Genomic DNA, 17,500 nt, shown 5'->3' on the forward strand with positions numbered 1-17,500 from the left:
GAACACACACCTCAGAGAGAGGGAGTGGAGGTACAGATACTGTACATATAGAACACACACTCTGCAGAGAGAGAGGAGTGGAGGTACAGATACTGTACATATAGAACACACACACACTGTCAGAGAGAGGGAGTGGAGCAGTACAGATACTGTAGCATATAGAGCACACACACTGCAGAGAGAGGGAGTGGAGGTAGTCAGATACTGTACATATAGAACACACACACTCTGCAGCAGAGTCATGGAGTGGAGGTACAGAGTCATGTATGACTGTACATATAGAACACACACACTGCAGAGAGCAGGGAGTGGAGGTACAGATACTGTACATATAGAACACACACACTGCAGAGAGAGGGGTGGAGGTACAGATACTGTACATATAGAACACACACACACTGCAGAGAGAGTCTGGGGCAGTAGGAGGTGAGCAGATACTGGTTGACATATAGAACACACACTCTGCAGAGCAGAGGGAGTGGGAGGTAGTCAGATGATTCTGTTGAGCATATAGAACACACACTCTGCAGAGAGGGAGTGGAGGTACAGATACTGTACATATAGAACACAGCCTAGTCATGTATGAGTCTGGTTGAGCAGCCTAGTCATGTATGAGTCTGGTTGAGCAGCCTAGTCATGTATGATTCTGGTTGAGCAGCCTAGTCATGTATGATTCTGGTTGATCAGCCTAGTCATGTATGATTCTGGTTGATCAGCCTAGTCCCTCGCTCACTGGTTGAGCAGCCTAGTCATGTATGATTCTGGTTGATCAGCCTAGTCCCTCGCTCACTGGTTGAGCAGCCTAGTCATGTATGATTCTGGTTGATCAGCCTAGTCCCTCGCTCACTGGTTGAGCAGCCTAGTCATGTATGAGTCTGGTTGAGCAGCCTAGTCATGTATGAGTCTGGTTGAGCAGCCTAGTCATGTATGAGTCTGGTTGAGCAGCCTAGTCATGTATGATTCTGGTTGAGCAGCCTAGTCATGTATGATTCTGGTTGAGCAGCCTAGTCCCTCGCTCACTGGTTGAGCAGCCTAGTCATGTATGATTCTGGTTGATCAGCCTAGTCCCTCGCTCACTGGTTGAGCAGCCTAGTCATGTATGAGTCTGGTTGAGCAGCCTAGTCATGTATGAGTCTGGTTGAGCAGCCTAGTCATGTATGAGTCTGGTTGAGCAGCCTAGTCATGTATGAGTCTGGTTGAGCAGCCTATTTTATTTTTATTTTACCTTTATTTTACTAGGCAAGTCAGTTAAGAACAAATTCTTATTTTCAATGACGGCCTAGGAACAGTGGGTTAACTGCCTGTTCGGGGGCAGAACGACAGATTTGTACCTTGTCAGCTCGGGGGTTTGAACTTGCAACCTTCTGGTTACTAGTCCAACGCTCTAACCACTAGGCTACGCTGCCGCCCCAGCCTAGTCATGCACAGTGCATTCAGAAAGTATTTTTCCACATTTTGTTATGTTACAGACTTATTCTAAAATTGATTAAATCGCTCAATCTACACACAATACCCCATAATGACAAAGCAAAAACAGGTTTTTAGAATTTTTAGCAAATTTAAAAAAATGAAAAACAGATATTACATGTACATCAGTATTCAGACCTTGTACTCCGTGCTTTGTTGAAGCACCTTTGGCTGTGATTACAGTCTCAAGTCTTCTTGGGTTTGATGCTACAAGCTTGGCACGCCTGTATTTGGAGAGTTTCTCCCGTTCTTCTCTGCAGATCCTCTCAAGCTCTGTCAGGTTGGGTGGGGGGCGTTGCTGGATGGGCAGCATTGCTGCACAGATATTTTCAGGTCTCTCCAGAGATGTTAGATCGGGTTCAGGTCTGGGCTCTGGCTGGGCCACTCAAGGACATTCAGAGACTTGTCCCGAAGCCACTCCTGCACTGTCTTGGCTGTGTGCTTAGGGCTGTTGTCCTGTTGGAAGGTGAACCTTTGCCCCAGTCTGAGTTCCTGAGCACTCCGGAGCAGGTTTTCATCAAGGATCTCTGTACTTTTCTCTCGATCCAGACTAGTCTTCCTGTCGCTGAGAAACATCCCCCATGGCATGATACTGCTGCTACCACCATGCTTCACCGTAGGGATGGTGCCAGGTTTCCTTCAAATGTGACGGTTGGCATTCAGGCCAAAGAGTTCAATCTTGGTTTTATCAGACCAGAGAGTCTTGTTTGTCATGGTCTGAGAGTCCTTTAGGTGCTTTTTTGGCAAACTCCCAAGTGGGCTGTAATGTGTCTTTTACTGAAGAGTTGCTTTCGTCTGGCCACTCTAAAGGCCTGATTGGTGGAGTGCTGCAGAGATGGTTGTCCTTCTGGAAGGTTCTCCCATCTCCACAGTGGAACTCTGGATCTCTGTCAGCATGGCCATTGGGTTCCTGGTCACCTCAAGTTGTAGAAACATCTCAAAGAGCTCAATTTTGAGTCTCATTGTAAAAAATCAGAATACTTACATAAATAAGTTACATTTATTTGTAATAAACTTGCAAATATTTCAAAAAACCTTTTCGCCTCTGTCATTATGGGGTATTGTGTGTAGATTGAGGATTTTTTTATTTATTTAATCAATTTTAGAAAAAGGCTGTAACATAACAAAATGTGGGAGAAGGGAAGGGTCTGAATGCTTTCTGAATGCCTGTAAATCCACTCCACCTTCTTCTGTTTTAATAACCAAAAGAAAACAAATCTAATTGAAGGTGTCTTGTCATAGCTGACACCATTCTTTCTGGGCAGTGACAGTTAACCTCTCGTAACATGTTCAACTTGAAGCAGCATTAAGCTGCTATAAAATAAACAAAAAACAATCCTATCATTTTACATTTGAGTCATTTAGCTGACAATCAACCAGAGCAACTTACATGAGCAAGTAGGGTTAAGTGCCTTGGTAAAGGGCACATTGACAGATTTTTCACCTAGTAATCTCTGGTTGGGTTACTGGCCCAACGCTGTAACCCGCTAGGCTACCCAGTGTCCCTCGTTTGGCTTTGTGGCCGTATTAAAGATACAGGAAGTTAGGTAGAACCAGTTTGCTTTGCTAAGCTCTTAACAGAACAGGATGTAACACACCGCTGCTCCTCAGTTTATCACTGAAACCTCCGCCCATTAAACACACACACAGGATACTATTTACTCCGTCATGTGACTTTATTAGTTTGAGTTTCATCATACCCTCTAAGAGAACACTTCTCAAATGACATCCTTCTACACATTATTGGCCCAACCGTGTTTTATTATTATTATTATTATTATTGTTATTATTATTATTATTATTGTTATTATTATTATTATTATTATTGTTATTATTATTATTATTGTTATTATTATTATTGTTATTATTATTATTATTATTGGCCCAACCGTGTTTTATTATTATTATTGGCCCAACCATGTTTTATACTATTATTGTCTTTCTTCCAGGTGATCTTGATCTCGTCCGGTGAGGACCCTGTGACCAAGGCCCTGGCTGACAATCTATCCCAGAGGACAGGCTGCGAGGTCAGGCAGCTGGGCAAGGACATCCAGGGTGAGGTCAAAGCCATGATGGATGACAAGGATCTGGACTGGAAGGAGGTTGCCTATATGGGTAAACTCACTGTTATTTTCAATTAACAATTTACTGATACTACTACTACTACTACTACGACTACTACTAGTAGTTAGTTATATAGCACAGTTTGAAATTTAGTGGAATCTCAAGGTTCTTAACCTTCTAATTTGAGTAATACTTGTGCGTTCATGTCAATCAAACGTCTAAAGATCTTTATTTGGAGCCCTTCTGAGATGGAAAGGTAGAACAGGCTAGATATCTCTCAGTAATGTGACCGTAGCAGGGTGTTTGATAACCACGTATCAATGAAACTATCAGACAGTAAATGTCAACAGTGAAGTTTGAACCAGTTGAAGCTGATTGTGTCTGTCATGGTGACCACACTATATCCTGTTATGGAACAGTATCTCCTCATTCTGTGTTTCACTCCTCCTTATCTCTCTCTATCTTCTCAACCCTTCATCTCTCTCCTCTCATCCCTCTGTTCTCTCTTGCCAGGAAGTGATTGTAAGTTCTTCACTCATAAATAACTGTCTGATTAAATAGAGTATCTATTAGTAAGGGGAGACAGGGAGAAACTGTCTGATTAAATAGAGTATCTATTAGTAAGGGGAGACAGGAGAAACTGGGAGACAGGGGGAAACTTGATTAAATAGAGTATCTATTAGTAAGGGGAGACAGGGAGAAACTGTCTGATTAAATAGAGTATCTATTAGTAAGGGGAGACAGGAGGAAACTGTCTGATTAAATAGAGTATCTATTAGTAAGGAGAGACAGGGGGAAACTGTCTGATTAAATAGAGTATCTATTAGTAAGGGAGACAGGGGGAAACTGTCTGATTAAATAGAGTATCTATTAGTAAGGGGAGACAGGGAGAAACTGTCTGATTAAATAGTGTATATATTAGTAAGGGGAGACGGGGGGAAACTGTCTGATTAAATAGAGTATATATTAGTAAGGGGAGACAGGAGGAAACTGTCTGATTAAATAGAGTATCTATTAGTAAGGGGAGACGGGGAAACTATTTTGTATATTTTATTCAGAGTCCAGTTTTGGTTAAGTGATCATTTGTATTTCCCCTCTGCGTGTATGCTAGACTACAACCCAGGTATGGGTGAGGGGACGGTCTAAAGTTATACTGTTACATATGCTAGACTACCACTGCAGAAAACTTCATTTGCATGCCACTGCCAGTCACTGAATATTTACAGCCAAGGTGAGAAGGGAGGTGCCAGCAGTCAAATCCTGGAGAATTTGGGATTCAATTTTAATTTAATCAAATTTAGTTGATTTCTGTAATTCAAATTCTATGATATCCCTAAGCCCAAAATCAGAAACTATATCAAAATAAATATGATTATCTTAAATCAGGTCATATTTTAGCATGTTTTTGTTATGTTTTTGCAACATACTAATTAATCATCCTAAGAATACTTCAAGAACCACCTTATGGACACTTTAATAGAAACATTTCATCCCTCCATCTCTCCCTCCTACAGGTAATGATGCACCAGATGTTGACTGTCTGAACCTTGCTGGGCTGAGTGCAGTACCCCGGGACGCCCCAGTGGTGGCGATCAACGCTGCTAAATACTCCTGCCACAGTGCTGCAGGCCTGGGGGCTGTGAGGGAGTTTTCTGAACACATCCTGCTGCTCAAGAAGAAGGCCAAGTCTCAGATGGAACAGGACCGCATCCACAGAAATACATTCTAAACTCTAGAATGTGTTCTAAAGTCACAGAAATACATTCTAAACTCTAGAATGTGTTCTAAAGTCACAGAAATGCATTCTAAAATCTAGAATGTGTTCTAAAGTCACAGAAATACATTCTAAACTCTAGAATGTGTTCTAAAGTCACAGAGATCCATTCTAAACTCTAGAATGTGTTCTAAATCACAGAGATCCATTCTAAACTCTAGAATGTGTTTTAAATTATGGGATAGGCATTATAAATAATATCATGACATTTTATCGGATATCCAGATAGTTTTAATCATGGACACTTGTTTGCTGCGCAGCCTGCAGGACTCGGGAGATGCTGTGGGGACAGGGACCAGGGGTGTGCGACAAAGGAGGGAGAGAACAAGTAGCAGGGGTGTGCGACAAAGGAGGGAGAGAACAAGTAGCCACTGACTCGCGCTAGTTAGACACTTGTAAATGCCATAGGTTATCTATCATCCAATATGGCAGTGCATGTCTTTACTGTCCTGATCTACAACAACCCTGTTCAGAGTAAACAGCCTATACTGAAGGTTGCTCATTGTAGGCTACTCCTCATTTACTTTACTTAATTCTGTCATTTTAATTAAACTTTCCTTTCATTGCTTAGAGATCTCCCACTTCACGTTGCTACACATGGAGCCTCTGACTGTAGTGTCAACAACAGCAAGCTAAGTGAAACCTGTGTAGGCTAATACCGTATGTATTTTTTAAACTATATTCACATTTGTGACGTTTTATTAAATGAAGAATTCCAAATGTCATGAGTGTAGAAATGTCCCATAGATAATTTTATTCCGTTAAGATGAAGCCTTGTCATTGTTGAAATAGGCCTGTGTATACGAATACTAATGTCCGTTTCAATAACTGTGCCCATTGCTAGTTTTTACAGGTTGTCAGATCAAGGTAGTTTGGGTTTTATTTCGCTACAGGTTGTGTTGACAAAAATTAATGTCTTTATTTTAAATGAAGTAGTATACAGGAGGCCTTTCATTTACTTGAGATTGATTGTTTTTCTCTCCACTTTTTAATGTTCTGCCTTAATTTTGGGGGGAAAGTATTAGGACATTAACATGGAGTTGCACTGAGATTCTTGTTGTTTGAGGTGTTTACTTTTGTATTTCGCCTGCAATTTGTTTGTCAAATTATACATGATCATAAACGTAAGAAACACTTTCTTATTCCCCTGCTTTAATCTGAACTATTCTAGAAATGACTTTAGCCTTACACCTTCAAGATTGTGGTATGGAGTTATATCTTGCCACCAGATGGCAGTGTAGCGCCTCATCAAACCTCAGTTGGGGGAAAGAACTGGATGACAACATTACTTGTACAACCATCAAGAAGTTTCACATGCTTTCCTGTTCAGGCTTTCACTCAGTTGTAGCAAGATCCAACCAAATACCAGTAAAACAACACACGTGATCATACAGTATAAGAGATCTTCATTTATAGCATTGTGTGGCGATTTCCATCTATCTATGTTGCAGAGATCAGGACAGACAGCAAACGTGTGGCGAGTTGGCATTTGTCCAAGAACTATTGATTTGGTTACATAGATTAGTGAGAGAATTGACAGGGCTCCTCAGTGCTTGGAGAAGAAACATCCAAGTGGATGAGAAGGCATATGAAACATGGCTTCAGTTCATCAGAAGAGTTGACACTGGTAGTGGAGTGGTCATCCCCTCTTAATCAGGGAAAAGGAGGGGACTTGGCTGTAAATACAAATAGCAGATACATTCCATTACAACAGCTCCATCATAGGTTTGGGAAACAAGTTTCTCCATGAAGTTAAACTCGGACATCTCGGACTTCACAATGTGAAACACGGGCTGCGCATCTCACCCACTTGACTCATCAAAGTAGGCCAAGAAACATTCCTGAATAAAGCCCTGATCATCAATGTACCTGACAATAACTAACAACTGCGAGTCACAGTTTGCCTGTGGTTTCATCCGTTTACCATGCAAAACAATGTGGCGTATCAACCTATTTTAATGGATGATGTGATGGAAGCTATGAAATCATTCTGAATGGCTCAGCAAGTAAAGCATCGTACAGTGTAATTACCTCTGCTAGCTCAATGAAGCTCACTGGATGTATCAATATGAAGCTTGGCGTTTAAACTCATTACCAAATATGGTAGTGAGAGGAAGACCACTAGTGGGCAGTGGGAGAAGATGGAACGAGGTGGTATTGGCCTACATTCTGAAAAATGTCTCATCAGCAGGACCGTCACCAGAGTTTCATAATATTCGGGGCTGAGGGGTTTGTGGATCCGAGAAAAGAACTAGCCTTTTCTAAAATCCTTTCCTGCCATTCTACATGACTGGAGACATTACAATAATATTTCTTTATACCACACAAATAATCGAAATGACAAGCTACTCTGACATTTACAGACTGAGATCAACAAAACGAACGACTCATGTCTTAAATGCATCCAATAGCATAAGCCAGTGAAAAGAGTGGATAGACAGATTTGACACCTATAATATGAGTAGGAAATTATAGTCCACCAACGTTCCAGTGGCACTCACCTATTCAAACACATTTTTCCCGCGATTGTAGTTTGAAATATTGCGAAATGCGTTCTAGCTGCTGCATGCTGTTCATTGACAGCCACAACTCAACAATCAGCTGTTTTATATTTTCTGAGCGAGATGCCCAATTGCAGGATTCCTGACTGAAGACTCGGCCTATGCGCTCATAATGTGACAAACAAAACACAATCTAAAGCAATAAGCTTTTGATCCTCTGTGGCTAAATTATGATGGTGTAGTATTTGCAATGATTTAATTTATTTATAGAGGAGTAATTATTTAATTTGGCAAATGTATTTCAATTTATCTGCAGCACTTCCAGCATCCCTTCCTGCAGCGCTATGTTTTCTTCCAAGGCCAAATAAATGAATCAACCCTTCTTATTAATCATTCAATTGATTGTGGTCACTAACCCCATATGAGATTATTGTGTGTTAGGCCTACTGTTAAAATAATATTTAAGACAATCTATCAACAAGTAGCCTACAATTACGATAATAAATTCAGTAAGTCAATGAAGCCAATAGCTATATTGTTATTGAAACGATGTGAGCTTTTAAAACAATAAAAACATACGTCAAATGACTCGAATAGCCTTTGGGAAAAGTGTACAAATGTCTATTCGCATCAGGAGCCTAAGTGACTGAAATGCATCAGGAAAGTTGAGGAAAACATCAGGGAAGCAATGGGCCTAATGTGTGTAGAGAAGATCTGCATTGCTTTAAATTGCGAGACTAATGATCATGAGCACTCACATCAACTTAGCTAACATTTCCAAGCCTAATTATAACCACATATCCAAACGGAGATTCAGTGAACACTCAAATCTGACATTGATTGATTTATCAAGATGAGTTCCCATGCTTGTCTCAAAGCAGCGAAATGACTGTCCCAATCAAAACGGCGCTGGAACGATCAGTTGACCGAACACACGTCTTGACATTTATTATAACCAGAGGTGTAATGGTGTTTTGTAAGGCGCCCTATTATTTCTGAATGAAAGTTTGTACCGAAATTAAGCCTATTGGTTAATTAGAATATACATACAACGCATCATCCAAATTGCATGATTGCCTATGCCTACACATACTGTAAGTGGCGAAAGGAACATTTATGTATTTTCAATCCTAAAACACTAAATTAGGCCATCATCAGTGTCAATCGCGAATCATAATTCTTATTTTACAGGTGAAACGGCTATGCTGCATGCAGCCAACCATTTGATCCCAATCAGTTTAATGGGTATATGCATTTAGCATTTCTGAATGATGTAAGGGTGGCTAACCTGCCTAACTAATGGAATTTTAGAGCAGATGGACTTAAACACAACCACAGCATCAGAAAAAAAAATCATTTCAGCACAATCATCCTACATTGTCATAAGACATGACATGGTGTTTTTTAATAACAGTAGCCTGACATTATCCTGCTATTATATTCGGTTTGTTATGTAAAATACTAATGAATCATTAAGTGATCTTGGAGACATAGCACCATTTTGAAAAATATGCGCACCAGCACCACTGATTCTAATGGTTGGATGACTTTGGAAACTTCACCTAATCAAAGCTCTATGAACTAAGTGGTACAGTTTATTTTACACCTTAGCAGCAGCAGAGCAAAATATTTGGGACTGACCCAAAATCATTCTGGGCTAAAGCCCAGAAAGCCATGTCCTGGTGATGTCCATGGTTAACAGAATTGTCAATTTAAAGATATTTAGCCAATTTATTCATCACTACATTTAGCTAACATTAGTTAATCGATTTGGCAGTCTCGTCCAGATCATCATGGTATTTGTAGTTCTTTATGATTAGCCACATTACCAGATAGTATTACCATTTCATTTTTGGGAGGTAAATACAGGTGAATATATTGATCAAAGTCACCTTGTCCTAGAGAGATTTACACAGTTATCAAAATGTCATGCCAGGGTAAGCCTACATGAAACACAGCCCTTATTTGAAGTGTTTCTTAAATCCCCTATGGGAAAGATGAATGGGGGAAAAACAATTGGGACCGTTTCCTTGTTTGACCGCTTTATAGGTTTTATAGGTATTATTACTCATACTAATGGTACTCTATTGATCCCGTAGTCACTCTCTGGGAGTTTAGTCAGCAACACGTGACAGTGGAGTGCCCATTGAGAGATTTGGTCGGGGGAGGGCATGGTTTGGGATTCAAATGCACATCAAAGGCATGTCAACAAGGTAGCATGATGCATCTTCCAGAAACATACATCTCTTTTCCATAAAATATATGTTCCAATTTTCATTGGGAAGGCAGATAAAGCATTTTTTTAAATGTATTTTTTATAAAAATGCAATGACTTTTGCATGTGAAAACACAGAATCCTACTCATTCCCCCACGTGCTTCATCTAGCCTGTCATTGATTTTGAGCGGATTTTGCCGCATTCACATACTAATCGGAACAAGGAAACTCTGACATTTCCGACTTGCTACCTGTTTGTAGTTATACACCTGCAAGTCGGACATTTCAGAGGTTCCTAATTCCGACTGGCACATGAATACGGCATTTGAACCTGGCTCACGCCCGGGAGGTAGCCCGGTTCCAAAATGAATGACGTTTTACCCGCTATAACTCCTCCGACCCGGGAAACCCGGATCAGATAATCGAATCCCCTCATTGAAGCGCGATCATCGTTTTCTTGACTTTGCCAGTTAACCCGTTACCAGAGTAAATTCAGTAAATAGTTCAACTGAAATTGTTACTATGGCATCAAAATGAATCCTTGTTGAAATGACCTCCGAGTAAAGCTAGCATGTCTACGCCTCTTTTTTACTGTGTACATGTAACATTTGTAGGATTTCCTTCACAGTTTAAGCCGTAGTAGGTCATGTAAACTAAGTCCGTAGCTAGCTAGTTCCAGTGAGTTAGAAAGCAAGGTGCCAGATACTTCAGACGACTGCTATCCATCGCCACCGCTACAAGACTATTGTCTGCCCACCCGGCTTACTGATCCTTTCAATGGCCGCTGCAAACAAACGTACGCTATCGGGCATCGGAGATGTGAGAGACAGAAAAGCAAAGGTTATTAAAGACAGCGGTGAGAAGAGACACATCGCAGCCCTGATCCTGGCGAGGGGAGGCAGTAAGGGGATCCCCCTGAAGAATATCAAAATGCTCGCCGGTGTCCCCCTCATCGGATGGGTTCTGAGAGCTGCAGTGGACTCCAAACAGTTTGACAGGTAATTCAGTTCAATCTAACAGTCAAATGTCTTTCAATCTAACTACGGTATATGGACTTGCTCTGCCGCCTTTGTTAATAGTAATGTTAGTTAGCTGCACCAAATGCATGTAATTATTGTTTATTAGTGATAGTCGATGCTGTTTATGATGCATCTGTCATAACCAGAGGAGAAAGTGCAGTAAGACTTTGCCAAATGTCAATACACTTGTTGGTGTTTTGTGTAACAGATGTCTCTCTTTCCATTCACCGCTGTTTGGAGGTTGGAAATGTGTTGCGGGTGGATGAACGTGCGCAGGTAGCCTTGTAAAGGAGACATTTGAATATGATTGTTTGACAATCAGATGAAAACATCATGACTGGTTGTGTTTATGCCACAAAAAAAGGTCATAGATTTTAAAAGTCAAATGACAAATCTTTATGACTAGGCCCACAGAGATGTTATTGAATTAATAGGGATTCTAAGTAGAACTATATGATTAGGACCCATGGCTGGTGTTGTGCCGAAAATCTCCCCCTGTCAGGATCCCCCACCCTTCTAATGTCCTTACTTTTGTGGATGGAGTCAAATACTTTCTGTGGTACACAGAGTCAAATACTTTCTGTGGTACACATCAGAGTCAAATACTTTCTGTGGTACACACCAGAGTCAAATACTTTCTGTGGTACACACCAGAGTCAAATACTTTCTGTGGTACACACCAGAGTCAAATACTTTCTGTGGTACACACCAGAGTCAAATACTTTCTGTGGTACACACCAGAGTCAAATACTTTCTGTGGTACACACCAGAGTCAAATACTTTCTGTGGTACACATCAGAGTCAAATACTTTCTGTGGTACACACCAGAGTCAAATACTTTCTGTGGTACACATCAGAGTCAAATACTTTCTGTGGTACACACCAGAGTCAAATACTTTCTGTGGTACACATCAGAGTCAAATACTTTCTGTGGTACACATCAGAGTCAAATACTTTCTGTGGTACACATCAGAGTCAAATACTTTCTGTGGTACACATCAGAGTCAAATACTTTCTGTGGTACACATCAGAGTCAAATACTTTCTGTGGTACACATCAGAGTCAAATACTTTCTGTGGTACACACCAGAGTCTAATACTTTCATCAGAGTCAAATACTTTCTGTGGTACACATCAGAGTCAAATACTTTCTGTGGTACACATCAGAGTCAAATACTTTCTGTGGTACACATCAGAGTCAAATACTTTCTGTGGTACACACCAGACACATCAGAGTCAAATACACATCAGAGTCAAATACTTTCTGTGGTACACATCAGAGTCAAATACTTTCTGTGGTACACATCAGAGTCAAATACTTTCTGTGGTACACATCAGAGTCAAATACTTTCTGTGGTACACATCAGAGTCAAATACTTTCTGTGGTACACATCAGAGTCAAATACTTTCTGGTACACATGAGTACTTTCACATCAGAGTCTAATACTTTCTGTGGTACACATCAGAGTCTAATACTTTCTGTGGTACACATCAGAGTCTAATACTTTCTGTGGTACACATCAGAGTCAAATACTTTCTATAGAATGCACATCACATCAGGATAGGCAACCGAAATTAATAATGAATGTGTGTGTTATATTAAACATGGAGGGAGTCAAATGTTGGCAAGCAATAAACATTTCAGAACAACTATGGCTGAATTATTATCGTTACACTTTCAAACATACTAGAAGAATAAGACATGGGAGAGATGATGAATTTTGGCAAAGAGATTTATTTATAGACTAATACAAAATAAACTGCAGACAAAAATGATTTCTGCTACTAAAATCAGTGAAATGTAGGCTAAACTGACAACGGAGTGAAGAGCAGAAATCTCAACTAGCAAGTAAATTCTGTCAGCAGCGAAGAACAGGGGGGAGAGCAGGGGGAAGATTCTGTCAGGGGGGGAGATTCTGTCAGGGGGAGATTCTGTCAGGGGGGGGGGGGGAGATTCTGTCAGGGGGGAGATTCTGTCAGGGGGGAGATTCTGTCAGGGGGGAGATTCTGTCAGGGGGAGATTCTGTCAGGGGGAGATTCTGTCAGGGGGAGATTCTGTCAGGGGGAGATTCTGTCAGGGGGGAGATTCTGTCAGGGGGAGATTCTGTCAGGGGGAGATTCTGTCAGGGGGAGATTTCTGTCAGGGGGAGATTCTTCTGTCAGGGATTTCTGTCAGGGGGAGATTTTCAGGGGGAGACAACACCAGCACACCTAGAGCGGTGTTTTGACCAGGACGGCATTTCCTGAACTAAACTGACCAAGACGCACATCCAACAAAACCTAACACCTCACATTATTCTGCCCCAAAACAATGATACTTGGCTAATCTATCCCTATTAATTGAGCTTTTCACTTTCTGAAAAGAGTGGATGTTTAAACCCAGGCAGCTTTTAGGGAAGCAATTATGTTGTTGAGTTAAGCAACGGATGAGTAGCCAGCAGTTAAAGATGACATTTTTCTACTTCGTGGGGTCTCTGTCTGGGTGGAAAGGTAACTTTTGAAACTGCCATGCTTAGATTCATAATGTCTCATATTTAATGATTTGCAAACAGTAACCGTTTCGTTGCAAATAAGACACTGTGGTTTGATATTGGAGAAATATGGTAAGAGCATTATTCCTCTGTCCATTCTTCCCTGACACTTCTAAAATATAAAATAAAATATATGCCATTTAGCAGACGCTTTTATCCAAAGCGACTTACAGTCATGTGTGCATACATTCTACGTATGGGTGGTCCCGGGATCGAACCCACTACCCTGGCGTTACAAGCGCCATGCTCTACCAACTGAGCTACAGAAGGACTTCTATTTGCATTTCCACCTTTCTTTTGAAACTTTTTCAAAGTGACATTTTGTCTTGATTGCAATCAACGCACAAAGGAAAATAACAAAATAATTTAAAGACATTAGTGATTTTAGCAGTGTAATCAGATTGAAAATATTGGGATATGTTTTTGACATTATATAGCCTAGTAACCAGATGTGTTAAAATGTGTTTAATTTGTAGTTTAATCATGAATGGGACCTCTATAATGTTCTGTTCTACAACTATTAGCTCAGAAAAAAACTGGCCTAAGGCCAAACCTATTGCCAACCCCTGCATTACACTATTCTAGGTTAGGGGATAGTGACCATTGTTTTTGTCTTGCCTAGGGCAGCAGAACGTCCAGAACCGGTCCTGTTAGGCCCATGCATTGTTTTAGTACACGCATGTTCACACATAGGAGGTTCCATACTGGGAAGAAATGACATCTACTTTAACTCCTGGTCATAACTATACATTAGTAACTGTTTGTTGTATAAATATGTATACCCATGTCAGATTCTTATTTTGTTTGTCTGAAAGTTAGTGTACAGTCTCTGAATGAACCCCTGGTTTGGGCTCGGTCACACAAGACTGGATTGCACTGATGTAGCCTACTTGTTACAAAGCCTGAGGGATCAACTTGTTCCGTTCTTTCTCCCAGTGTGTGGGTATCAACTGACCATGATGACATTGAGAAGGTAGCCAAGGCATGGGGAGCTCAGGTTCACCGCAGGAGCCCAGAGGTGTCCAAAGACTCCTCCAGCTCTCTTGACACCATCCAGGAATTCGCCAGATTAAACCCAGGTAGGGGGTGAATGTCAAGTGTATTTCCTTGATTCCTCATGTCCTCTCTCCTTGCCTCCTTCTCAAAATGCATTAGAGGAGGAGATCTGAGTGGAGGAACCTCAGATCTTCTGCTCCAATGTGCTTTGAGACGGAGACAAGGAGGGAGGCGTGAGGAATCAAGCTAGCTTGGCTAAGGCTCTGGGACGGCATGTATCAAGTATCTCAGAATAGGAATACTGATCTGGGATCAGGTCCCCCCCTGTCCATGTAGTTTTATTTGTTGTGATCTATGAGCTAAATCAGCACTCCAACTCTGAGACACTTGAAACATACGACCTTCAGGGCCGCAGAGCCTGCTGCTGTTTTTCCTTCCTGCTTTTTAATCAGAACCTGAGAACACCAGTCTGGGAAACCAGGTGTGTGGTCTGACTCACCCCTCTCCAGCCAATCAGTGACAGTTATTGTGCCCCCCTGCACAGTTGCTCACATGATAATGCTCACATGCTGTTTTCTTTTAATTCATTTTCTAATAACCTAACCCTAATCCCAACCCTAGGAAAGTGTTGCATATCAATCAATCAAATTTCTTTATAAAGCCCTTTTTTACGTCAGCAGAAGTCACAAAGTGCTTATCCAGAAACCCAGCCTAAAACCCAAAAGACTAAGCAATGCAGATGTAGAGGCACGTCTGGTATTAAGAGTTTCAGGTGGTAGATTGTTGATAGTGTGAGAGCGGCTATAGACAACCCATGAATAGGGTGCTATCCAAAGGAAGTGGTACCTACTCCAAAGATACAGATGTCAACAGTAACCATGTAGATGTATTCATATATCATATGTGGCTACCTGATTAAATAATGGATAAATAATATCTGTTGTGTTGTCCTCCTCCAGAGGTGGAGGTGATCTGTCACATCCAGGCCACGTCTCCCTGCCTGCACCCCTTCCACCTGAAGGAGGCCCTGGAGATGATCACCAAGCAGGGCTTCACGTCCGTCTTCTCCGTGGTCCGACGACACCACTTCCGCCAGGAGGTGAAGAAAGGAGGTACAGGACAGGCATGTGTTATGTTTAGGACCTCACAGGAGGTGAAGAAAGGAGGTACAGGACAGCCATGTGTTATGTTTAGGACCTCACAGGGATACAGGACAGCCATGTGTTATGTTTAGGACCTCACAGGAGGTGAAGAAAGGAGGTACAGGACAGCCATGTGTTGTGTTTAGGACCTCACAGGAGGTGAAGAAAGGAGGTACAGGACAGCCATGTGTTGTGTTTAGGACCTCACAGGAGGTGAAGAAAGGAGGTACGGGACAGCCATGTGACCTCACAGGAGGTGAAGAAAGGAGGTACGGGACAGCCATGTGTTATGTTTAGGACCTCACAGGAGGTGAAGAAAGGAGGTACAGGACAGCCATGTGTTATGTTTAGGACCTCAGGACAGCCATGTGTTATGTTTAGGACCTCACAGGAGGTTAGGACAGCCATGTGTTATGTTTAGGACCTCACAGGAGGTGAAGAAAGGAGGTACAGGACAGCCATGTGTTATGTTTAGGACCTCACAGGAGGTGTGTCACGGGACAGCCATGTGTTATGTTTAGGACCTCACAGGAGGTGAAGAAAGGAGGACGGGACAGCCATGTGTTATGTTTAGGACCTCACAGGAGGTGAAGAGGAGGTACAGGACAGCCATGTGTTATGTTTAGGACCTCACAGGAGGTGAAGAAAGGAGGAGGTACGGGACAGCCATGTGTTATGTTTAGGACCTCACAGGAGGTGAAGAAAGGAGGTACAGGACAGCCATGTGTTATGTTTAGACCTCACAGGAGGTGAAGAAAGGAGGTACAGGACAGCCATGTGTTGTGTTTAGGACCTCACAGGAGGTGAAGAAAGGAGGTACGGGACAGCCATGTGTTATGTTTAGGACCTCACAGAGGAGGTACGGGACAGCCATGTGTTATGTTTAGGACCTCACAGGAGGTGAAGAAAGGAGGTACGGGACAGCCATGTGTTATGTTTAGGACCTCACAGGAGGTGAAGAAAGGAGGTACAGGACAGCCATGTGTTATGTTTAGGACCTCACAGGAGGTGAAGAAAGGAGGTACAGGACAGCCATGTGTTATGTTTAGGACCTCACAGGAGGTGAAGAAAGGAGATACTACAGGACAGCCATGTGTTATGTTTAGGACCTCACAGGAGGTGAAGAAAGGAGGTACAGGACAACCATGTGTTATGTTTAGGACTTCACAGGAGGTGAAGAAAGGAGGTACAGGACAACCATGTGTTATGTTTAGGACCTCACACTTATTATCAGTTAACTGGAGAGGGTCTGTCAGGAGATCTGAAGGGTCAGTCCCTTCACTTGTCCTTTATACCGCTGCACAGACAAGTCTCCTCAGCACGACTAAGCAGACACAGATACAAGGAATGAGTATCAGGGTGGGAGAGTGAGGGAGGTTATTATCTTGTATCAAGGTCCTCTTCTGCTTGACTCAAACCCTGTGAACAAACCATAAGCACATCGCAACTTAATAACACAAAACAACAATTCTCATTGTCAGACAGTTTACAGAACATGCCAACCTTGAGAAAGAACACAATGTGTACAGCATACAACATTTTCCACTACACTGTGCCTGAGGAAAAACTGTCCCTCACTTTATAAGTAGGGTCAGGATTTTGTCCTGACCATGTGACCAGAGCCAGGAAAAACTCTAGTGCCCTAGATATTGTTTGTTTGAAAACACCTACCAATCATATCTTGATGTAAGATGCTAATGCTCAATGATAATGGATTGTGTTTATAAGTGCGTCTGCTAAATGACTAACATGTTGTCACGCCCTGACCTTAGAGAGACGTTTTATTTCTCT

General features: G+C 41.8%; 1 protein-coding gene and 1 pseudogene across 1 annotated transcript in view; both read left to right on the forward strand.

The window, feature by feature from the left end:
- LOC124027200 overlaps positions 1 to 5,432 on the forward strand; it is an 18,643-nt pseudogene extending 13,211 nt beyond the window's left edge.
- A 5,094-nt stretch (positions 5,433 to 10,526) lies between these two features.
- The window catches only part of LOC124027201 (N-acylneuraminate cytidylyltransferase-like), a gene marked incomplete at its 3' end in the record, with an annotated part of 11,477 nt that continues 4,503 nt past the window's right edge, over positions 10,527 to 17,500 (forward strand). The window contains exons 1-3 of the mRNA XM_046339669.1: positions 10,527 to 11,020; positions 14,508 to 14,650; positions 15,527 to 15,679. Of these exons, the coding sequence (XP_046195625.1) occupies positions 10,800 to 11,020; positions 14,508 to 14,650; positions 15,527 to 15,679 (517 nt within the window). The remainder of the gene's footprint in view (positions 11,021 to 14,507; positions 14,651 to 15,526; positions 15,680 to 17,500) is intronic.

Source organism: Oncorhynchus gorbuscha, unplaced genomic scaffold (assembly GCF_021184085.1).
Source record: "Oncorhynchus gorbuscha isolate QuinsamMale2020 ecotype Even-year unplaced genomic scaffold, OgorEven_v1.0 Un_scaffold_2989, whole genome shotgun sequence".
NCBI lineage: Eukaryota > Metazoa > Chordata > Actinopteri > Salmoniformes > Salmonidae > Oncorhynchus > Oncorhynchus gorbuscha.